The sequence below is a fragment of the Coprinopsis cinerea genome (genome assembly GCF_000182895.1).
Source record: "Coprinopsis cinerea okayama7#130 chromosome 2 map unlocalized cont3.2, whole genome shotgun sequence".
Taxonomy (NCBI): Eukaryota; Fungi; Basidiomycota; class Agaricomycetes; order Agaricales; family Psathyrellaceae; genus Coprinopsis; species Coprinopsis cinerea.
The window spans coordinates 542,756-563,643 of NW_003307543.1; the positions used below are offsets into that span (position 1 = coordinate 542,756).

At 53.0% G+C, this 20,888-nt stretch overlaps 11 protein-coding genes across 11 annotated transcripts; 3 read left to right on the plus strand and 8 right to left on the minus strand.

Annotated features, from left to right (window-relative positions):
- Window positions 1-48: 48 nt before the first annotated feature.
- On the minus strand, window positions 49-1,191 carry CC1G_13841 (hypothetical protein; the record flags this gene model as incomplete). The annotated part of the gene is made up of 4 exons (XM_002911760.1): window positions 49-283; window positions 578-620; window positions 696-994; window positions 1,163-1,191. The coding sequence occupies 4 exons, from the start codon at window positions 1,189-1,191 to the stop codon at window positions 49-51; spliced, it is 606 nt and encodes a 201-aa protein (XP_002911806.1).
- A 402-nt stretch (window positions 1,192-1,593) lies between these two features.
- Window positions 1,594-3,127, plus strand: CC1G_10564 (hypothetical protein; the record flags this gene model as incomplete). The annotated part of the gene is made up of 3 exons (XM_001832836.2): window positions 1,594-1,795; window positions 1,860-2,217; window positions 2,275-3,127. The coding sequence occupies 3 exons, from the start codon at window positions 1,594-1,596 to the stop codon at window positions 3,125-3,127; spliced, it is 1,413 nt and encodes a 470-aa protein (XP_001832888.2).
- A 736-nt stretch (window positions 3,128-3,863) lies between these two features.
- Window positions 3,864-5,319, plus strand: CC1G_10565 (hypothetical protein). Its single transcript, XM_001832837.2, has 4 exons — window positions 3,864-4,123; window positions 4,182-4,359; window positions 4,413-4,501; window positions 4,555-5,319. The coding sequence occupies exons 1-4, from the start codon at window positions 4,105-4,107 to the stop codon at window positions 5,253-5,255; spliced, it is 987 nt and encodes a 328-aa protein (XP_001832889.1). The 5' UTR covers window positions 3,864-4,104; the 3' UTR covers window positions 5,256-5,319.
- Window positions 5,320-5,748: 429 nt separating this feature from the next.
- Window positions 5,749-7,408, minus strand: CC1G_10566 (hypothetical protein; the record flags this gene model as incomplete). Its single annotated transcript, XM_001832838.2, has 3 exons — window positions 5,749-6,728; window positions 6,780-7,172; window positions 7,228-7,408. The coding sequence occupies 3 exons, from the start codon at window positions 7,406-7,408 to the stop codon at window positions 5,749-5,751; spliced, it is 1,554 nt and encodes a 517-aa protein (XP_001832890.2).
- A 611-nt stretch (window positions 7,409-8,019) lies between these two features.
- CC1G_13842 (hypothetical protein) lies at window positions 8,020-8,946 on the minus strand (the record flags this gene model as incomplete). Its single annotated transcript, XM_002911761.1, has 3 exons — window positions 8,020-8,270; window positions 8,335-8,725; window positions 8,782-8,946. 3 exons carry the CDS (start codon window positions 8,944-8,946, stop codon window positions 8,020-8,022), a joined length of 807 nt encoding a protein of 268 aa, XP_002911807.1.
- Window positions 8,947-9,111: 165 nt separating this feature from the next.
- CC1G_13843 (hypothetical protein) lies at window positions 9,112-10,832 on the minus strand. Its single transcript, XM_002911762.1, has 3 exons — window positions 10,578-10,832; window positions 10,127-10,516; window positions 9,112-10,071 (listed from the first exon to the last, which is right to left on the minus strand). Exons 1-3 carry the CDS (start codon window positions 10,747-10,749, stop codon window positions 9,272-9,274), a joined length of 1,362 nt encoding a protein of 453 aa, XP_002911808.1. The 5' UTR covers window positions 10,750-10,832; the 3' UTR covers window positions 9,112-9,271.
- Window positions 10,833-11,168: 336 nt separating this feature from the next.
- CC1G_13844 (hypothetical protein) lies at window positions 11,169-12,751 on the minus strand (the record flags this gene model as incomplete). Its single annotated transcript, XM_002911763.1, has 3 exons — window positions 11,169-12,076; window positions 12,133-12,516; window positions 12,580-12,751. 3 exons carry the CDS (start codon window positions 12,749-12,751, stop codon window positions 11,169-11,171), a joined length of 1,464 nt encoding a protein of 487 aa, XP_002911809.1.
- A 912-nt stretch (window positions 12,752-13,663) lies between these two features.
- On the plus strand, window positions 13,664-14,617 carry CC1G_10568 (hypothetical protein; the record flags this gene model as incomplete). Its single annotated transcript, XM_001832840.1, has 3 exons — window positions 13,664-13,736; window positions 13,799-13,990; window positions 14,064-14,617. 3 exons carry the CDS (start codon window positions 13,664-13,666, stop codon window positions 14,615-14,617), a joined length of 819 nt encoding a protein of 272 aa, XP_001832892.1.
- An 81-nt stretch (window positions 14,618-14,698) lies between these two features.
- Window positions 14,699-16,463, minus strand: CC1G_10569 (hypothetical protein; the record flags this gene model as incomplete). The annotated part of the gene is made up of 4 exons (XM_001832841.2): window positions 14,699-15,573; window positions 15,635-16,030; window positions 16,110-16,293; window positions 16,347-16,463. The coding sequence occupies 4 exons, from the start codon at window positions 16,461-16,463 to the stop codon at window positions 14,699-14,701; spliced, it is 1,572 nt and encodes a 523-aa protein (XP_001832893.2).
- Window positions 16,464-17,366: 903 nt separating this feature from the next.
- On the minus strand, window positions 17,367-18,977 carry CC1G_10570 (hypothetical protein; the record flags this gene model as incomplete). Its single annotated transcript, XM_001832842.2, has 3 exons — window positions 17,367-18,283; window positions 18,352-18,735; window positions 18,800-18,977. The coding sequence occupies 3 exons, from the start codon at window positions 18,975-18,977 to the stop codon at window positions 17,367-17,369; spliced, it is 1,479 nt and encodes a 492-aa protein (XP_001832894.2).
- Window positions 18,978-19,455: 478 nt separating this feature from the next.
- Window positions 19,456-20,408, minus strand: CC1G_10571 (mitochondrial protein; the record flags this gene model as incomplete). Its single annotated transcript, XM_001832843.2, has 5 exons — window positions 19,456-19,626; window positions 19,690-19,785; window positions 19,849-20,009; window positions 20,044-20,299; window positions 20,376-20,408. The coding sequence occupies 5 exons, from the start codon at window positions 20,406-20,408 to the stop codon at window positions 19,456-19,458; spliced, it is 717 nt and encodes a 238-aa protein (XP_001832895.2).
- Window positions 20,409-20,888: the final 480 nt, after the last annotated feature.

A 20,888-nucleotide genomic window follows, 5' to 3' on the forward strand; every position in this document is an offset into this window, starting at 1 on the left:
TTAGGTCCGTATCGAAGTCGAAGCCTCGGATATGAAGAAGTCTGTCAATTAAGTCGAGCCTTCTCTTCTTTTTTCTCGACCAAATTCAGCGGCCAATCGAGCGCTCAAACTCCCAATAATGCGAGTTCTGAAGGCGGTGATTTGAACTTGAACGCCTTTGCGTATCTCCTCCGCATTTCCCCCGTATGTCCGGTCAATTGACGCGCCATCACAATTTGTGCCTGACCCCTTCCTCTGCCTTGAACCACATTCTGGGCTATCCATTCCCCACAACAAGGCCGCTCTGCACCTGTTTGCCTTGGCTCTAAAGCGTTAGTTACCGAAAAGGCGTCGACAGCAACCAGGATGGATGGAATTCAACCTCCCAGATGGTGGAAAACAACAAACCTTTCCGAGTCGAGAAAACCTCCACCAAATTACATCCATGCCTCCGAACAAGCACGATGGGGTTTTTCACTGCTCGTTATTTATCAAAGAGTAAGGAAGGCCTCTCGGCATGATTCATGTATCCAAGATCCCGTTTCTGTGCCTATCTTCACTATGTGGGGGCATCGCGACATTCCCCAGCGCCAGCCACTGGAACGCCTCAAGATGATGGAGTTTTTCGTTCAACATTCCAGCTGTCATTTCTCCTCTCGAAAGCTTATTTCTGTCAGTGGGCCTTGCGAACCCTTTATAGACCTCGTTTTGCACACTTTTGGACTGGATTTCACCCCATTGCGGTGCAGACACTGCAAACGCCTTCAAAACCCAAGACTTCAGGTCGATCAACGAGCACAGCACTGTGGGCTGGTTTACGCCCCGCGAGGCAGAGCTGACTACGTCAGTTGCGTTTGAACTGCCTTTTGGACCCTTCAACGAGCGCTTGTGAGTACCCTCGAGTTCCGGATTATCGCTGCTCTTGACATAAATGCTGAACGTCCTGCTGGTGGTTGACAGGTTTGCGCTGGCTGTTCGCCTAGTGGACGCCCCAAGGCGACATCTTGTCTTGCGTCTGTATTCGATTGCGCCCGCTCAGCAAGTCGACTGACAAGACTTGTTTTCATATCTCCCGCCTCGTCGTTCTCTTCCTCTCACACTACTCGCTTCCCCGTCCCCCGACCTGCTCCAAAAGCTCGGACGAGCATCCCCCACACCCCGATTCGATGAACAAACAACCTACATTGGGTTAACATCAACGACATCAGCCATTCCGAGGCGAATTAACAATTTAGAAACAACGTAAACGCCCAGATCATCACTCATCGACATCATACATCAGACCCGTAAGGCGTAAGTAAAAAGTAAATTTCTACAGCAGAGCGGGATCGCGAGCTTAGTTTATATTGCAGCGCTTGATCGACACCGTTGACGGCTTTCCTTTCGCCCTCCCACCTTCCTGTCGTTGCTACTGCTCTTCGGAGTTTGGGTTTCTTGGTTGGTTCAACGTTCATTCCGCCCTCGACACTCCTTTCGATTCGCTGGCAAGACTCGCTCCTGGCGTCGTTGATCTCGGCGCCTCTGCAACTGGTTCTGCAATCGGCCGTCGCCACGTCCGACGTCGTACATCGTAGAGAAGGAGAGGACAGCTGAAGCAAGGCGATTGACGGAAGGATGGCGGTGACACGGACGTGCTCGACTTCACCGACGAGGACGTTGTACCGAGTCGAGACGGCTGTACGGGCCACTCAGACTCTGTTCGTGCCCGAGTTGGTGCCAATCGCACCCCGGATTGTCACGAATTGGGTGGTCACCAGCCAGTGTAATGATAGACGATGTTGGCCTGTCACGACCCCTGTTCGAACCCCGATGCCTGGTACGTCCCGTGATCACGCTACTTATCTCTATCCCGTGCTCATCCCCGCGTCCTTTCACTTTAGGTTCATCGGCGACGCGTACTAGGACCGTGTACAGAGGCAATAGTGGAACCACTACCCGTAGAATCCCTACCGCGACGCTGTACGGGACGTCATGTTCCACAACGACTGTAATTCCGGCGACTAGGACGACACTGTTTCCCGGTAGCAGCAAAGCCACCACTATCCCTCCCGGTTCAGGCTCCTTCGATTCGTCGACGCTCACTGACACCAGTTCAAGAACGCTCGCTACTGGGATCGACATCAACAATCCCGATGGCTCTAATTCGCCTAGAAGACTGAATATCGGTGCTGTTGTAGGGGGTCTCCTTGGAGGGTTTCTCACTCCCATCCTTCTCGTATTCTTGGTTCGTTATCTCATGTAAGTCCCCCAGCGTCAGAACCGAGGGCTTGATTGTGGCTAATGCTTTGATCTCAGTAAGCGACGACGGAGGACCCGAGGAAGGTCGGGACTCACCAGCCCAACACCCACGATGCGTTCGATCTATAGCGGCGGCGGCTTTCCTCCACTGTACCAGCGACCACTCTCACCGGCTACGACCCTATATCGTTCACCTACGACGAGCGACCATGGTCACTACGGCAGCTTCAACCCGTTCGACCCCCAGAATCTCGACCGCCGGATATCGAAGACCTCGCGCATGAGCAGAGCGTCTCACGACCGACGTGGTGGCGCGCCTAGTCCCGCCAGCAGTTCTCATGGGCACGAATCGCAGACCCACCATGTGGTCAGACGACCTTCGATGGTGCATTACGCCGCCCAGCCTCATCCGCCAGTGGCGTTCAACGGAGGAAGAGCCGCTAGTCCCGTTGCACCGAATATGCGATCTCCGTCTCCGGTGCAGGCCTACGGAGGAGCGATGTTTGTCTCGCCTTATGAGTCTCGGCGGGCGGCTAGTCCCGCTGCTATCAGAGACTATGGCCAGTACTCGCATCCTCAAGGGGCGCCGGTCTCTCCTTATGATTTCCGGGGAGGTGGGCCTAGTCCCATTACCAGTCCCGTTGCGACGCCCCAACAAGAAACCCCACCACATGCCGGGGATGGGTATGTTGTCGGAGCACCTCTTCCGAGCGTGGATGAGCATGCTCCCTTGTCACCACCTTCGGAGGGGAACTTGACAACCTCCTCGGCCCGAACAGCTGTGCATTTCCATCCAATGACCGCACCAAGCAGTGTGCAATCTCATAGCCCTGACGACCCTACTTCTAGTACCAATGTTAATGACTCGGAAAGGACGAAAGCACGGACAAGGACACCTCCCTCACAATGAACTAGTGACGTTTTTCTGAAGTGATTTTTTTTTTTTTCTTATACCTTCTTCCCTCTTTTACTTTACTCGCATAATCACCGTTACCCGCCCATGCATCATGACTGACCCTTGCTTTCCATCGCTATCACCGCAACGGCAACGACCACTTCCTTATTGTTATTGTACTTTTAATCCGGCTTCCACTGGGCTTCTTACATACATACTTACTACCCTTGTTCACAGTGATACCCCCATTTAACTCGGTTTTCTTCCTTAGGATTTGAAGGGATGTGTAGGCATTTTCCTTTCATTTTGCAAATCCCAATCTTTAATGACTGCAGTAGATCCATTCTTAGGACTCAATGTTAGTAGTACGATAATATACGATTCTGACGCCAATTACTTAATGAAATAGACTAAAACGTCCTCAAGCATACTTACCTGATGGTCGCCGCTGATTTGCCCAGCTACTCCCATGTTCAACAGCATTGAATTCAAGGCTTAGGCCTGCTGAGGTTGACGCGCCGCGCCTTGAGACCGAGGTCGAGGACTCCGGCAAGTCCGGCGCTATTGTTCTTTGCTGACGTAATCCATCAACCGCGTCGATGCCGGCAACAATGCGGCGTCGAGGACCAAGTTGCCATTGTTCTCCGTCACACAATGCACGCGTTGTACATGCCTAGCAATCTAATTGTTATTCTTCAGGGTCAACTATAAAGACTATGGTTCCGAAGTGGTGCCACTCGTTACTACCCCACTCACTATCCTCTAGACGCCAATTCACGACGAGCAGACTCTGCTCTCCTGCCCTCGCTTCCCCCCGACTTTCTTTTAGCTTCTTTTGGTGCTGGGTCGCCCTATATTCTTTGAATTTCTTCGAGCAATAAAGCACCTTTTGACCACGACACCCAACGAACTGCGATAATCACTATCTATCGTTTCAAATTTCCACCCGCAATCTGATATCTATTCCAACGCATTAACATTAAACGATCAACATGATTCCAGCACGCAAACGTATGTTTTTCTTCTCCCTTTCTCTTTAACGAGCTTTACTGATGAGACTGTCGTCTAGTGTATTTTATTGGATTGAACGTTGTCCGAGCTTTGAGCATCGTCTCGCTCATCCTTGTATTTTCGAGCACCATTTTCGTCATGGTCAACAACATCAAGGCTGTCAATGCCTTTGAGCAGGCCAAGGTTGAGGCCAACGCTACTGAGGTTGCAGAGCTCCTTGACTGCGAGTACATTGAGTGAGTCATACGCGGATCTAACATTGGTTAACATTTCTAACAATTGCTTGTAGGGGAAGCACAGTTCCCAACCAGGCTGCTGGTGTATTCTGGGCCATCGTCGCCAGTCTCTTGATCGTTTTCCAAACCATCATCCTCTTCTGTAAGTAATAATTATTTGTCTTTTCAGACAATGTTCTAACCCCTCTCTCTTAGTGTCCGAAGTCAGCTGGCCCATGTCCTTCTTCGACCGCTTCTTCCCTGTCCTCGGCTCTGAATTCGGCCTCGGTGCTCTCGGTATCTTCCAAGGCCTCATCGCCACGCAAATCCTCTCCCACCACGTCGACGACTTCACCCTCGTCTCCGCCTTCTTCCTCTTCTCCCTCGGCTGCGTCAACATGCTCCTCGGCCTCATCTTCCGCGCTGGCGCCAAGGAGAAGCGTTCGATCCGAGGATGGCGCGCAGAGACCAAGGGTGTCTTGCCTAAGGAGAAGGATGGCCGACCCGTCTTCGCCACCCCCACCCCCACCTACATCTCCAACTCGTTCACCGGTGCCTCCATGGTCGAGAAGGGCGGATACCTCCCCGAACGCAGCGACAGCTGGAGGAGCACGGACAAGGCTGGTCTTGGCTTCGGTCGTCAAGCTGAGAAGGCTGCTGGCCTCCGTGGTTTCATGCTCCAGAAGCCTGAAGAGTCTCTTCCCCGATATGTCACCCCCATTCCTACCCACCACTCGCAATTGAGCCGAAGCAACACCACCTCATCCACCTCGAGCTTCTCAGCAAGCGAACATGACAGCAGGCAGGAACAGCTGCGTGAGGCTATCTATGCTCAGACACAACCCAAGCTCAGGGACCCTGCCGGATCTCGACCTGGAACTCCGCCAGTCTTCAAATCGAGCCAGACTGCCTTGTAGACGATGACATGCATATGACTGTGACGAAAATGGACACTCACTTGCCCACACCTTCGCTTTGGACGAAGATTTCTTGGACATTTTTTCACGAAAATACAACGGTGTATATTAGGGTCGTTTAATACCTCATGTAGCAGTAGCATCCACACATATTAGGCCTGTAGAGCCCAACTCTGCAAGCATTGGTTTTCTCACTAGACTTCTGTAGGACCCGATGGGCGCTGCGTGTCCCACCGATCGAGCTTAGCGCCCAGAACCTTCTCGTCGACCGAACCCAAGATCTCAAACGAGCGTCTACAGTGCTCAGGCCTAGTGTAGCGAGAATAGTATAGTATGTACATACAATGAAGACAGTAGAAGAAGCTACGGAAACAACGCGGTAAAATTGCAGAGATCATCATAAGAGAATAGGCGCCCGTGACCCTCTATGATGTCGATTGAACGCCGTGTATTACTGCGAAATTTGTACATTGAGGGAGGTGATGGATACCCTTTACGGGGAATAGGAAGGGGGGACGTGGACGACGTCACTGGCCCTTAAACGGACCCCGCTGTCCTGATGATGAACAACTGCAGGGCCCGACGTACTTGCCTCAGCCAAAGGAGCTTTAGAATCACCAGGAGGGGCTGCGGCTGGCGGTGGTTCATGAGACGATCCGACGCTCTGGTTCTGCGTGTTGGTTAAGGAGGTTGGCGAGGTGATGTCCCCTGGTCCTGTTCCTGAAGAACCCATCCCAGAAGATGACCAATCGGTGCTAGTCTGGTGGTGGTGGCTAGGATGAACAGGAATTGGCCCGCTAGGGGATTTCATGTAGATAGTTTGAGATGACATCGGCCCACCATATGAGGGGTTTGTTGATGAGTATCCATTCGATGGTGGAGGCTGGTTTGTTGGGTAGGTGAAAGGTGTGATTTGCGCTGTTTCTGGGGGTAAACCAGCAGGCTGAGAACGCCCGGAAAACATAGCTCCGCCATAGAATGCCGAGTCACGGTTCCTCCTGCGTTTTGACACGTAGAAGATTAAGACAAATGTGATTGCGATGATTGCAAGCCCGCCTAGGGTGCCTCCAACGATGGCACCGACAGGTGTACCCGAACTGCCGCTGTCGGTCTCCAAATTATCGGCAGGCAAGGTGGTGATCGGGGTGGCCACTTCGCTTGTACTGCTTGAAGGTTGCTGCGTGCTCGAGGGTAGGACGGATGCTGGCGCGATGAGAGGGTCTCCGTTTTCGACCAACAGTTTGTCGAAGGTGATGGGCGCTGCCGGTCCTTGGTAAGTGACAACCAAGGTATGCTGGCCATTGGGCAACGGGCCTGTTCCAAACAACTCTACGTTGAATATTCTTCCGGCTTCTGCAGGGTTTTCGAGTATTGTAAAGGGGATCGCATCTCGGTTATCAACAGCGTAAAAACCAGTAGAGTTGCCCCTTGGAAAACCATCGAGGCCGCGTCCGACCCATGTAGCGGCAGTTCCTATGGTTCGCAATTAGCGCGGGGATTCTCCGACACAGGGAAACAACATACCTGAGAATCTGATTCTCACCGACGCACCCTCGTCGGTCGAGAGAACTGAGTTTGACTGGTCCCTCACCCACTCCCCTGTCAGGTACTCCACAGCTGGGTCGTTCTCGTCGAATATAACGTCCATTTCGCCCAAATCACGCACAGCGTCGACTGACGGGTCAATGGTGAATTCGTCGACCCAAAAGGTCGTACGAGATGAAGTGTTGGTCACGTTGATAGTGAGGACATGGTCCCCGTTTGCCACAACGGGTGAGGTGCAGAGCGGCCATCTATGAAGTTGCCTCGTCCCTCTCGTTGTCTCGAAAGGCCGCCCATCTAGACTACACGTCCAACTAAGGCCATCGCCGCCTGAAGGAGCCGGAGTATTGGTTCCCTGCACCATTATCCGCGTTCCTGTCAAGGAAGTTTGAGAGAAGGGCGATTATCCTCCCAGGAAACAAAGACTCACCTCTGAATGCAAAGGACAAACTTCCAGATTCGTTTGTCCCATGTTGGCCCCCGAGGTATGGTAAATTCCGATCTCCCACTAATGCAAAGCCATCCCTGTAAAACCAATCGCCCTCGTAATTAATGCGAGGGCTTGTGTTGTCGTAGAGCACCTGTCTCGATCTAGGAAGTGTGGAGGACATGGATGGCGGCGACGAAAGAAACTTGGGCGGCGAGGGACTCGACGATGTGCTGCGAGTTCATGAAGGTTCCCAGGTAACCATGGAACATGGTGATGATTGCATGTTCTGGAGGCATAGCTCGAGGTGTCACTGGAAATGCCATAGCCCCCTTCTCATCTCGGTTGGTGCTTCAGACTGACATGGGGAATCCCTTGGCGAGCGCTCGTAATTGTAAATGGCATTCCCATCACGATTCCCATCACCGCGATCAATACCATCAGATTTTCCTTGAAACTCGGGCTTGAAGGGGAAGGGCCTGGGAGAGAAACTGGATTATCTTCATACAAGGGAGTCAACTTGAAGGAGTATACAAGAAGGATGCGGTAGAATCCATCAACACATATCCTCGCTGGTAGATAGGTCCATAGACGCAACCACGGCGTCGTAAAATCAAGGGGTGGATGAGGGTGGGCGATCGGTCCCATTCGAATTGCACTGTCTTGGTGATAGACCATGGTTGCCTCTTGAGCATCTGCTTCCAGCAATGGAACCTTGGTATTGTTCTGGGACTTTGCCATTACAGCGACATACAAGCTGCTCTGTGGAACGTCCCGTTCCGAACTGGAGATGCGCTACGTGCCCGTAGGATGGGATACTACTCGCGAGTCGCGAGGCTGTAGGTAGAGCGGAAGTCGAAGTGTACACTCCTGACGAGGACAGGCCAGTTTCGAAAAGTACATGATTGAAGCCGACACGACTCCAGGTGGTACTCCCGGGACCGTGAACCTAGCAGGATCTGCACCATCGAGAACATAAGTTCCAGTTGATGATCCCTGAGATGGATAACCGTTGGGCGCCCATCCTATCCATGTGGCTTTGGTTCCTGTTGAGCAAGGTCAGTACACGTTATCTCAGCCCAACATCGGATCGGGATAATTCAATCTCACCTGAGAAGTCTATCCTCATCGTTGCACCGGACTCCAGTGTCATCATTGCATTGGATTGTATCACCTGCCAAGTGCCGCTCGTAGATCGAACCGCTGGGTCGACTTGCTCGATGAACACGACGGGATTCAAGAGATTGGAACTGGTAGAAGGCAGAAAGCGTACTTGATCGACGTGGAGTCTGGTTCCGTGATGGATGGTGACATTGAGCGTGAGCGTACTATGCTCCCCTTCCGGCATGGGTGGCGACTCGCAGAGAGGCCAGTTGTTTACCACTGAATCCCATAGCCTCTGGTGCCAACTCCACCCCGTCGAGGGTACAGTTCCAGATTGGGTCCTGTCCCTCCGTAAAGTTCTGAACAGCGCTGGTGCCCAAGACGCGTATCCTGGATCCTTGATGCCTCTGGTCAGCAGATGAAAATTCGAAGACGGGTATCTTGAAGCCGTACCTGTGTAAGAGAAGGCGAGACTCGCAGATTCATCAGCTGCGTGTTGGGCTTTTCGATATGCAGGGCCGTAGGTCCCTGCGTCTGGGTAAGCGTCCGCAAGGAGCTGCCATCTGGGTGCTGGTCGTCGTAGAGGACCCATCTCGCCTTCGTCGCGGTGGTCGTCATGTTCTCGGTGATGCCACGAAGAGCATTGAACTGCAGGGGAGAGGCTGCGGGTTGTGAAAGGACACAATGCCGCAAGCGTGAATACGAAAAAACTGGGGCTTAGCTGTATTCACAAGGTTGCATGCAGTGGCAGCCTGTTCGATGCGCTCTTATGTGCTCAGTTCATTTCAAATCCAAAGGTGGCGAGCGCTTGAGTGGTCAGCGGCCGAGCCAACTCAAACATTAGATACGGATAAGAATACTAATACACACAGAACGGTTAGATACATATGATAGCAGCAAATCGCAGAATAGCAATGTACACACAACAGCGACGCGAAGCCACCTATTCCTGGATGGTATTCTGCACGACCATATTCCTTCGAAGAGGCTGTAACCGAGTGGCAGGTTCCGGGATAGGTGGTGGCGGTTCTGGATCATCTTCAGGAATATATATCGAGGAATGGTTCGGGTATTTGGAGTAGACGGGGATATAGGCGGGTATCGATCCGGATGTGATGCTGGACGGGTGCAGCGATCCTTTCTCCGTCCCTTCCATCGACCGGGTGTAAGAGTCAGACGGCTTGCGAACCATGGCTTCTGCAAATGACTCGCGTGGTCCTGGGTACCTTCGAGGCTGATGATCGTGACCCAAGGATGAAACCGGTACAGGTGGCAGCTTGATTTTCATGCGACGGCGGAGAAGGAAGATGGCGATGGCGAAGAGAGCAATGAGCGCTACACCTCCGACTGCACCGCCAACAATGGCGCCGACCGGAGTTGCCTCCGATTGCTCAGACGAAGGCGTTTTCGTAGGAGACGGCTCAGGCTCGATCTCGGTTGGGATAGGTTCGTCTGCGGGCTGCTCCCCTGATTCAAAGGGAAAGAAAATGTCCCCGTTTTCGACCAGGAAGTGATCGAGGGCGAGAGGTGTCCGTGTGGGTCCGTTGAACTTCACGGAGAGGTTGTGTGTCCGTAGTGGAAGTTCCTCGGTTTCGAAAAGGGGTTGAAAGAACAGAGATCCGGGTATTGGGGCTGGACGTCGGATTGTGAATGCCGTATCTGGTCCGTCGTCTATTGAGTAGGTCCCACTCGAGTCCCCACCCGAACCCTCGAGTATCCAGCCTATCCATGTTAGCTTGGTACCTATTCAATGTCAGCCAACGAGAACGACCCATAGAACACCAACGAAGCCACTCACCAGTAAAGCTCACACTCAAACCCGCCCCAACCTCCGACGTACTCTTCGCACTCTCGTTAACATTTACCCAGCTCTCTTCGGGCAAAAAGGTGATCGTCGGGTCGGACTGTTCAATGACAACGGTAGCGTCTGAAGGCGGTGCACTCATGGACGGAAGGTACTTGATTTGATCAAAGTAGAACGGGGTGCCCGAGGACGTGACGTTGAGCGTCAAGACATGCTCTTCGTCGGACAGGGTGGGCGCAAGACATAATGGCCAGTTGTTCTGATGGGTAGGGAAGGGATCTTCAGCGCCTATGCTTCTTCCGTCAACGAAGCACTCCCATGAAGGATCGACAGTTCCTGTCGTATTCGTGATAGCGCTCGTTCCAAGAAGACGTATTCGTGTTCCTAGTTGACACCACCAAACTAGTTGAGGAATGTACTTGTCCAGGTATGGGTATGGTCTCACCTGTGAAGCGGAAAGTAAGGCTCGCTGAGCCAGTCGTTGCATGTTGAGAGCCTTGATAGGTTGGGCCAGAGCTTCCGCTATCGACAAAACGGTCGCTGTGAATGTACCAATCGCCCTCGTAGTTGATTCTGCTGTCAGAGTCATCCAAAAGAACCCATCGTGTTCCAGACATCTGGGCCCAGAGCGACAGTCGATCCGCTCAAGGTTAGAAAAACGAACGTGAAGAGAGAAAGAGTGTAAGGAGGAGCACAGTGGTACAGTGATGAATGAATGCTGAACGTCCACTGTGGGTCTTCAGCGCAGAAACCCAAGCAACGGCGGCAATATAAGTACTTCCCTGATATCCCCGCTCAGAATAGACTAAGACTGGGACCTGGTCCCTCTAATTTGCCAAGTTGTTTTGTTGCTCGTTGCAGGACTTAAGGGACCATATCCCAGTTGCATAGCAATACAACAGCCGAAATTAGTACGCGGTCTAATTAAGGTCTAATGTACAAAGATGCGGCGCGATCATAAATATGATAGTCCTAAATACCAACAGCCCAAATGTCCGAATGCATGAGCCTGACTCGGAGGGGTTGAAAGGAAACTTCAGCTCGGGGTGTACATTGGCGGAATTTCCACGACGTCCTCAGGAGAATTTAACCGCACACCACTATCTTCATGACGGATGACTCTCGATCCCACCCCCGTCGACCCATTAGTATTACCATCACTTGCAGAGGTTTGATGAGTCCTTGATTGTCCAGAAGACACAGATGGATCAGGGTTTGATATACCATAGGCCAGTTGTGCTTTTGTGAATGTGGGAGGATGGTGGGGCATTGCCGGAGGGCTGCCCGCGATGGTGGGATGGTCGTAGGTCTGGTCTGTGGACTGACTGGGCATCGAGCGATGCCCAGGTCCTCCGGCAACAGGGACTGGGTTGTACATGAGGTGGGGGTCGAAACTGGGCGACGAAGGTCCACCAGAGACGTAGCCAGTACCGGTGACATCGTATGGCGTGGGGCCCGTAGTGTCCATGAACGGGCCTGCTTCAGATCGCTTCTTGCGCCTTCGCAAGAAGACGACGATGAAGGCAGTTAGTGCGAGTAAGAACAGTCCACCCAGTGTCCCTCCAACAATCGCTCCTACAGGTGTCTTGTTACCCGTGTCCGGGAGTGCGCTGGGCGGTAAAGATGGTTCCGGTGTGTTGGCAGTATCGAATATCGAAGGTTCATCAGGACCTGGAGCGGTAAAGTTGCCATCGTGGATCAACAGATGGGTGAGTGTCAGCGGAGTCGTGCTGCTGCTGCCGCGGTACATCACAAATAGCTTGTGTGGTCCCGGCAGCAGCTCAGCTGTTTGGAAGAACATTTGGTTATATATCGTAGCGCTTTCTTCGGGGAGACCGCGCAAGGGAAAGTTCGTGGGCTCCTCCCCATCGATAGCGAAAGCACCGCTCGTTGAATCGTGGGGGAGCTCTGTCGGTATGAAGCCCCACCAGCTCAATCGAGTCCCTAGAGTTCCACCATGAGCATGATTGGTGCCAGCAGCGGGATTGTGATCACCATACCTATGAACTCAACCTCCACAACTGACCCTCTTTCTCTCGTCATATTCGCCGTCCCGCCCAGCGTTGTCCAACCCTTCCCGTACTTGATCGCATGGTCCTGAATCCCAACCATCACCGCAGGTTTCTCAACCTCCGCGCCAGGCGAAGGCAAGTACTGGATCTGGTCCACCCAGAATGTTTGTCCCTCCGAGCGAACCTGGACCTCCAACGTATGTCTGCCGGGAAGACCGTTTCTCCAATCACAGAATACCCAGTTGTTCTCCGCGAACTCGAAGGGCCGGGTGGGTCCTATACTTACACCATCGATGAGGCAGTCCCACGTTGGGTCGATCACACCAGATGAGTTGCGTGGGCGGTTCGTTCCGAGGAGCTTTATTTCAGATCCTATCACCAAGAACTAAGTATCAGAGTTTCGATCAGAGTGAACAAGATGGAGGTCGTACGCACCATCGAACTCGTAAGACAACCTGGCGGTCTCATTCGTGCCATGCAATGTACTCAGGTATGTGGGTCCAAAGTTGCCCACATTGTCAAAGGAATCGTTGACTGTAAACCATGGCCCCTCGTACGCGATCCCCGAATCTCGATTATCCACTACAATCCATCGGCTGTTCGCCATCGGTGGCTTCCCCCGCCCTTCAGCAAAGTCGAGTAGCGTGTCGTGCGCAAAAGGAGTGGTGACCGTCCAGCGGAAACGCAGGAAAAGACGGAAGAAAGGGAAAAGCAAGATGGGCAATGGGCGTGAAAGGTGAAAAGGAGCAACAGCGCCCGTGACGCCGTCTTCTACGGGATGATTGCTATGAGATGAGCATTTCTATTAATACATACCGTCGGGTGCCAGCTCGACGCTATAGCAGCCGACGCTGGTCTGGTTCTGCACACGCAGTGTTTGAAGCGCGCCGGGTTTCCCGGGCACAGGGATTCCACCAATCATCGGGTCTCCAAGAGTGTTCAACCGCTCGGCCTTTGAACAAGGCGGTAGTACTTACCCGGGTCTGAAGAAAGACGCGTCATGGAAGCACTCCTCGCGATAAGCCACGATGGTGTTCGAGGTCGGAGGCCAAAACCGTCTACGTGTTGGAAGGTCGTCAAGGACCACCAACTGTGATGCGACTTGACTTTGGCGCCCAAAATAGCTTGGTCATACCTTCCCACACTCGTGCCGCGCGGCCGGTGAACAATGAATAGGGGTCTGCGATGCGCAGCACGCAGTTCTAAAGCTGGTCCTCGTATTTTTGCTCTAAAACGCAAGCCGATGACGAGTTTTAGCGGCTAACACGTATGCGCAGTCTCGCAGTACTCGTACTTCTAATTCTGCACAGTACCCAGCGTCATTCCGGGCAACCTAGGATATGCATGATCCTCGTGGCTCTCCCCGTCAGGGCCAGGCCTCAGAACGGTATCTTTTCGACTCCATTTATACTTAAAAGCCAGCACTCTCTCTAAGGAGGTATTACCCCAACCTCTACCCTTCCCTTCAACTCTACCTCACGAACAAGCTCGAACTTGACCTCAACTTCAGACCTGAGAAATGGCAGGACTAAACGTCTTCATTATCGGTGGTTCGCGCAACATTGGTTATCACTCGTCTATCCTCCTGCTGGGTACGTACAGCTACCTCCTTTTCTACCATCGGAGCATCGCTGAATCAAACTCGAATAATTAGACGCCGGTGCGACCGTAACGTACCTTCTCCGCAACACCTCCGTCTTCGACACGGACGACAAAGTCCAGAAATACATCAAAGAAGGCAAAGCGCGTCTCGTCAAAGGGGATGCACTCGTTCAATCCGATGTGCAGGGTGCATGGGATGAGGCGAGCAAAGAGTCCAAAGTCGATGTCGTCATCTTCACTGTCGGTGCGTTCGAATTTCTCTCTTTCATTGGTCTAGCGAAAGAGAAGCAGTTTAGCCTAACTCGAGGTTTGGATAGGGGGAACACCGAAGTTCTCGTTAACCAAAGGATTTGTGATTGAGCCCGCTAACCTAGTCACGCAATCCCTCTTCAACGTCCTCTGCGTCATCTTCAAACACAACCCATCCGCAGAAGACCAACCACGCATCATCGCCATCTCATCCACAGGCGTAACAAAGGCCTCCCACGACGCCCTCCCCTTCGCCCTCAAGCCAATGTACAGTTACCTCCTCAAGGTACCTCACCAAGACAAGATTGGCGCTGAAAGGCTTGTCGCGCATTGTGCTGGATGGGAATGGACCTCTGGCGAACCTGCGGTTGAGATCATGGGAGGAAGCGACTGGAAAAACCGCGAAGGTCTACCGAAACCTGGGGAATTGAAGAAGATATTGGTCATTCGACCTGCGCTATTGACGGATGGGGAGTGTAAATGCGTGTATCGTGTCTCCACTGGAGAGGTAGGCGGGTGGACGGTCTCTCGGAAGGACGTCGCGCATTTCTTGGTCGATGCAGTTTTGAAAGAGGAGAGATGGAAGGAGTTTGAGAACAAGATTGCCAGCATTGCGTATTAGTTGTAGGTTAACTGTACTCTAGAACGAAGGATCCATATATTAAATAAGGCCTCGCGTCATTGCCAAAATTTTGAGTCAGTCTCACATAACCGAATACATCGGTAGGACATCAACGGCCTCCGAAGGCACTGTTGCGCCACTACCCTCACGAGGAGAAACTCCAGATCCCCGCCCCGACCCTATCAAGCCATTCCCTCCCTGAGCTGCAGAGTCCTGACTCCTCGACGCGCCAGAGGGTGCCGATGCGTCGCGCTCTGCTCGAATGCCCGACACAGATACCACCCGTCCTTTTACTGGAGGGTGGTACGAAACGAGTGGGCGCACTCCAGGGATGCGGTGTTCGTCTTCCGAAAAGCAAGGCGCGACATCGAATGGTTCAGGACGTGCACTTGAGCTTGGCGCACCACTCTCCACCCGACTCGGGCTATTCGAGTTCGAATACCTCCTTTGTAGGTAGACCACCATGAAGGCAGACAGAATGAGTAAGAATAGCGCTCCAACGGCTCCCCCAACGATTGCTCCCACCGACATACCATTCGGTGTATTTGACGCTCGATCAGTTGTGGGTGGTGAAGATGGCTCAGGAGATGAGGACGAAGGTGAACTTGGCGCTCCCGGTGACGACTCGGATGGCGCTGGGGCATCAAAGATCGATGTTTCGCCAGGTGCTGGAACGGTGACGTTTCCGTCTTGAATGTAGATGTGCGAAAGCGTGAGTGGGGTCACGCTGGCGTCCCCATGGTATACCACGGTGACTTTATGAGGCCCGAGAGGTAGCTCCGGCGTTTGAATGAAAGTCTGGTGATACAGCGGCAGGATTTCAGGCGGGTCCCCCTGAGGAAGGAGTCCACGCAGGGCGAAAGTCGTCGGCTCGTTTCCATCGATGGCGTAGGTACCACTCGCTGGATTGCCGGGGAACTCTCCCGGTATGTAGCCCACCCAGGTTAATCGAGTCCCTAGATTTGCGTGAAATTCGTGATGAGTACCATATGAACAATGACCCGGGCCACGGAGAACCTGAGGACTTGCCTACAAACTCGACCTCTGCCATCGACCCTTCTTCATGCGTTAGCGCAGCTGTTATCAAAGCCGACGTCCAATTCCCCTCCAATTTGATCGAAGGATCGCCATTCTGGAGCATCACCACTGGGCTCTGCACCTTCGACCTCGGAGAAGGAACATATATAATGCGGTCCAACCAGAATGTCCGCCCTTGCGAGACAATTTGCACCTCCAACCTATGCTTCCCCTGAGGCCCGTCAAACAAACACAACTCCCAATTATTCTGGTGGCCGAAGGGGGAGGGTCCGGATCTTCCGATACTAACACCATCGACGAGACAGTCCCATGTTGGATCGAGCAGGCCAGATGAGTTGCGAACGTCACTCCCTCCATAAAGTATCATTGTAGAACCTGTCGTTAATAGGCAAGCACGATGTTAGAATCAAGCACACGTCGACAATAACAGACAATAACTAGTTCTAATGCGCACCGTCAAAGTTGAACGTAGCCCTCGCTGTCCCATTCGTCCCGTGGCTACTACTCATGTACGTTGGTCCGTTTTCGCCTGAGGTGCTGAACGAGTCGTAAACGGTAAACCATGGTCCTTCATATGTGATTTCCGCGTCTAGATCGTCCAGAACAACCCATCGTTTACTTCCCATTGGTTCTCTGTCCTACGTGCAGTGAGAGTGCAGTTAAGTAGTAGGCGATTTCCTGTTCGACAGACAGATGAACACAAACGCAGAGGTGGTTTGTCGGTGAGACAGATGAAAACTGGAGCGGGTGGCAAGGTGGGCACGCTGAAGGAGAAATCGCGGTCGCCGTCGTAGTTCGCGGGAGACATAAAGGTTGCTGCATGTGGACTCTGTGCTGGCTCTGCAGCCCAATTATACATCGACGATATCACCGTTGGTGTATACCAGAGCAGCGCTTGAGGCTTGTCTGATCAGCGGGTTTCGAAGGCCTTTCTTCGAATACAACATAGTCGACAGGGTGGAAGATCCAGAAAACGTGGAGCAAGTTGCGATCGCCCATGTCGTAAGGGCTGCTGGAACGGAACATCATGATGAGCAACAGCGAGGCACTGACTTGATGGACTCGCATGCTGCAACTTCAGTGTCAAACGGTTAGCAAAAGGCAACTGCTCGCCCGCCTCCGAAAATCAGTGCCACATTAGACAAGAGATTGCCGCTGAAAGGCTCGTCGCGCACTGTACTGGATGTGAGTCTCAGATGGTCCTCTGGTGAAGTTGGGATCATGGAAGGGAGTGATTTGGGAGTGATGGGCCTTGATTAGCCTTGGTTCCGTTGAGGGTAGAAACTGGAAAACAAAGATGTGCAAACAGCGCTCTCTCGAAGCGCCCACTGCGCCGCGGTCACCCTACCCCTTTTGCCGTCTTCCTGCCTGTACCAATGATCCACCATTTCCCTACCCAAAGGACTCACTTCTCGCCCAAAATACCCCTTTACACGAGGTCATTGAAGCCACGTCCATCGTATTGACACCGAGTATCCCGCATAGATGTAGGCCAACAAAACTTTGAACGTGAAGACGAAGGCGTACCATCTTCAAACACAAGATTAGTACTAACATTGTGTATTAGTGGTAGGCTAATTATACATGTGCTTTACATAGAACGTAGTAAGAACCATTAGAATACAGGGATATTCGTGACGCCCGATGGTACCTCTCATGGCTTGCCATGTCCAATATTGCAATACAAGACATGCAGGGGCATCTGCGATTATCATGTAGCCGAGTACGTAGGTGGAACATCATCGTCATCTTCCAAACGCCCCTCCCGCAAAGGCGCCCCTGCACCACTGTCGCCTACCAGAGCAACTCCAGATCCCCACGCCGTCGACCCCACTCCCATCGAACCACTCCCAGCCTGAGTCGTAGACCCCTGACTCCCCGACGCACCACAAGGTACCGGCGTACCAGCACCCTCCGTCGCCCGACCATCCGACACAGATCCCACTACCCCTCCTTTCACCGGAGGATGGTACGAAACCAGCGGACGAACACCCGGGATAAGGTGTTCGTTACCCGAGAAATACGGCGCGACATCGAATGGTTGGGGGTGTTGTGTACTAGGACTTGTCCGTCCCCAACTCGAAGTACCCACTTGTTCCACATTCCGACTCGAGCTATTTCCAGTACTCGAGTTCGACCCCCTCCTTCGCAGGAAGACCACCATCAAGATGGAAAGAAGGAGTAGGAATAACCCTCCAAGCGCTCCCCCAACGATCGCCCCAACCGGTACCCCATTGGTCGTACTTGCATTTTGACCAGCCGGAGACGACGAGGTCGGCTCAGAACCAGAAGACGGACTGGGCTTCGTCCACGTATCAAAAACCGACGGCTCGCCAGGTGCAGGAACAGTACAATTCCCATCTTGAATAAATATATGCGAAAGGGTGAGCGGAGTCAGGCTCGCGTCCCCATGGTATTCGACAACGACTTTGTGGGGTCCGAAAGGCAGCTGGGGCGTCTGAAAGAAAGTCTGGTGGTACAGTGGAGGGGCTTCCGAGGGATCACCCCCCTCAGGAGGCCCACGCAGAGTGAAAGTCGCCGGGGCCCTCCCGTCGATGGAGAAGGCACCGCTTGCTGGACCGTGGGGGACCTCAGCTGGTACATAGCCCACCCAGGTCAATCGAGTCCCTAGCATTGCGCGATTCCGGGATGAGCACCATCCCCGGGCAACGGACACCGCGAACGCAATTACTCACCTACAAACTCGATTTCGACGGTCGCCCCCCTCTCCTGCGTCATAGTCGCCGCCTCATCATCCAGCAGCAGCCACCCCTCCCCATACGCGATCGCAGGGTCGCCGATCTCAAGCATAACCACAGGACTCCCCACGTCCGCTCCAGGGGCAGGCACATACACGATTCGGTCCAGCCAAAATGCCTGCCCCTGCGCCCAAGCCAGCACCTCCAACCTATGCCGCCCCGCAGACCCATCCGGGGCATCCCACACACACAACTCCAGACTGTTTTCGATATTCTGCGTGGTGCGCGAACCGACACTCTCCATATCGATGCGGCAATCCCATCCGGGTGCACCTGGCGAGTTGCTACGATTGCCTGGTCCAATAGCCTTTACTGCAGACCCTACCGTCGAAACATCGTTAGACACCCAAACGCACATCGACGGAGGACTTGTTGTGATACGCACCATCGAATTCGAAAGTGGCCACCGCTAGGTCTGTCTCGTTCACCCCATGCAACGTACCCATGTACGCTGGTCCATTATCACCTGGGCTACCGGATGAGTCGTAAACGGTGAACCATGTCCCTCCATATACAATGTTCGTGTCGACGTCGTCCAACACAACCCATCGTCTGCTTGTCATGGACCCTCCACCCTGCTCAAAAGCGTCTCGTGTATGTGTAGCAGAGGCAGGTGATTACAGGCCAGCTCGACTGTTCGACGCAAGCACAGAACTAGTCCACCGAAAAAGTAGGTTGAAGTTGAGGATTGAGGATTGAGGTGGGCGCCGCAAGTTGAACACGCGGCGAGCGAATCCCGCCTATTGTCGTTATATACTCATGAAACGAGCGCTTAGAGCTTGAGCGCATCTTTCGATCAATACATGTCTCCGGGCATTGATCCCAAGACAACACAGTCGAGGTGACGGGTCAGCTTGAGCAAATCTTGGGCGCGCTGGGATCGCTCTTGCAGATCAGGATGTCATGATGGGCCAAGTCAGGAATCGGGATGAGGTCGCCACCGCCGCTTTATTGTTGAATAAACCCCGGTTAGTGTAGGGTATTAGTATACTTACAGCCTCTATGTAGTACAAACCGCTGGAGTGCATCTATATCCCTGGACTAGTCGACATCATCGGGTCGGAATTGATACCCTCCCTCCCTCGCCACAGCCGAAAAGTCCAACCTGGCAATCTCCTCGCCTGAAGCGTCGCTGAGTGTGCACTCGACTTGGTCGCCGGGGACGAGAGGTCCTACGCCGGATGGGGTTCCTGTAAGGAGGACGTCTCCTTCCTGTATGCAGCAAAAAGGCATTTAAGCAAATAGAGGAGAGGGAGGAGGAAGATGAGGACGAACCTCGAGGGTCATGATGGACGACACGTTCTCGATCAACCGGGGGATTTTGAACATCATGTCGGCTGTGGTTCCGTCTTGCTTGACTTGGCCATTGACCTGCAACGCGTTGGGTTCGTTTAATCATGCTTGGTTCGCATTACTGGAGGACTCGGAGCGCACCTTGAGTTTGAGGCGCAGATTATGAGGGTCGAGAATCTTGGATTTGGGGATGAAAGAACCAATGGGGGTGAACGTGTCGAATCCCTTCGCAGCGGACCAGGGTAATCCTTGTTTCTTCACCCTATCCTGGAGGTTCCTCGCAGTCATATCCACAGCCAGCGCTACCCAACACCTATCAGCAAAAAGACCTCCCACTTCCAAAGCAAGGTGAGGACCCACTGTATCCAGAAATGTACGAATCCGCATTCGACTGCGACACGTCCCGAGCGCGTCTCCCGATGACCAGGCCGAGTTCGACTTCATGGTGCGCAACGATTCCTTGTGGGATCTCGACTTTTCCTCCAGAGGGTACGTAGCTTGACGTGGGCTTGAGGAAGAAGAAGGGTTCTTTGGGTGTTGCGTTGCCTAGTTCTTTGGCGTGGGCGACGTAGTTGCGGCCTATGGCTACGATCTAGCGTTCGAGTCGTCCATTCGTGAGTTTTTGAGTGTTGGATGGAAATTTGGGTAGCGCTAGGGATAGGACGCACCTTTTTGCCGGTGCGAATGAAGGAGCTGGCCATGGTTGATAGTGGTGGTGTGGGGAAGAGTCTCGCCGACGCGACCGCGTCGGGTCAAACTGGGGCGGATGCGTTGCCGGTGTGATATCACATCATCCTGGGGTATATCCCACCCTCCTGTACCTGGGGGAGATGTGCGGGCGCTTATTGGGATGAATCAAACCTACTTGGTGACCTAGAAAGAGCAGATAACGATGGCTAGATAAAATCTGATTAACGATTTCTTTGTTTATGGCTTCCAATAGAGGGAGATCGTCGCCTGTCAGTCCACTGGTGAGTCTCTTTCCAACCCCTCATCCGGTATTCCGATGAAATGCCTAGCCACTCGGTGCTCAGTGCATTCTCCCTCTTCCCTCCCTCGGCGTTCCCGGACATCCCATCGCACCCAGCGACAAGAGAAAAAGCGGAACAAGATGAGGCAATTACTTAGGAACATATCCAAGAAGTCTTACCTTTCTTAGTCTTTACTGATTGGCTCCTATT

Coding starts and splice junctions, on each gene's coding strand:
- CC1G_13843 (XM_002911762.1), bottom strand. CDS start 10,749: ATGTCTGGAACACGATGGGTTCTTTTGGATGACTCTGACAGCAGAATC. Junction 10,517..10,577: donor CCTTACTTTCCGCTTCACAG/GTGAGACCATAC, acceptor GGTGTCAACTAG/GAACACGAATACGTCTTCTT. Junction 10,072..10,126: donor TTTGAGTGTGAGCTTTACTG/GTGAGTGGCTTC, acceptor GACATTGAATAG/GTACCAAGCTAACATGGATA.
- CC1G_10565 (XM_001832837.2), top strand. Junction 4,360..4,412: donor CTTGACTGCGAGTACATTGA/GTGAGTCATACG, acceptor AATTGCTTGTAG/GGGAAGCACAGTTCCCAACC. Junction 4,502..4,554: donor CCAAACCATCATCCTCTTCT/GTAAGTAATAAT, acceptor CCTCTCTCTTAG/TGTCCGAAGTCAGCTGGCCC.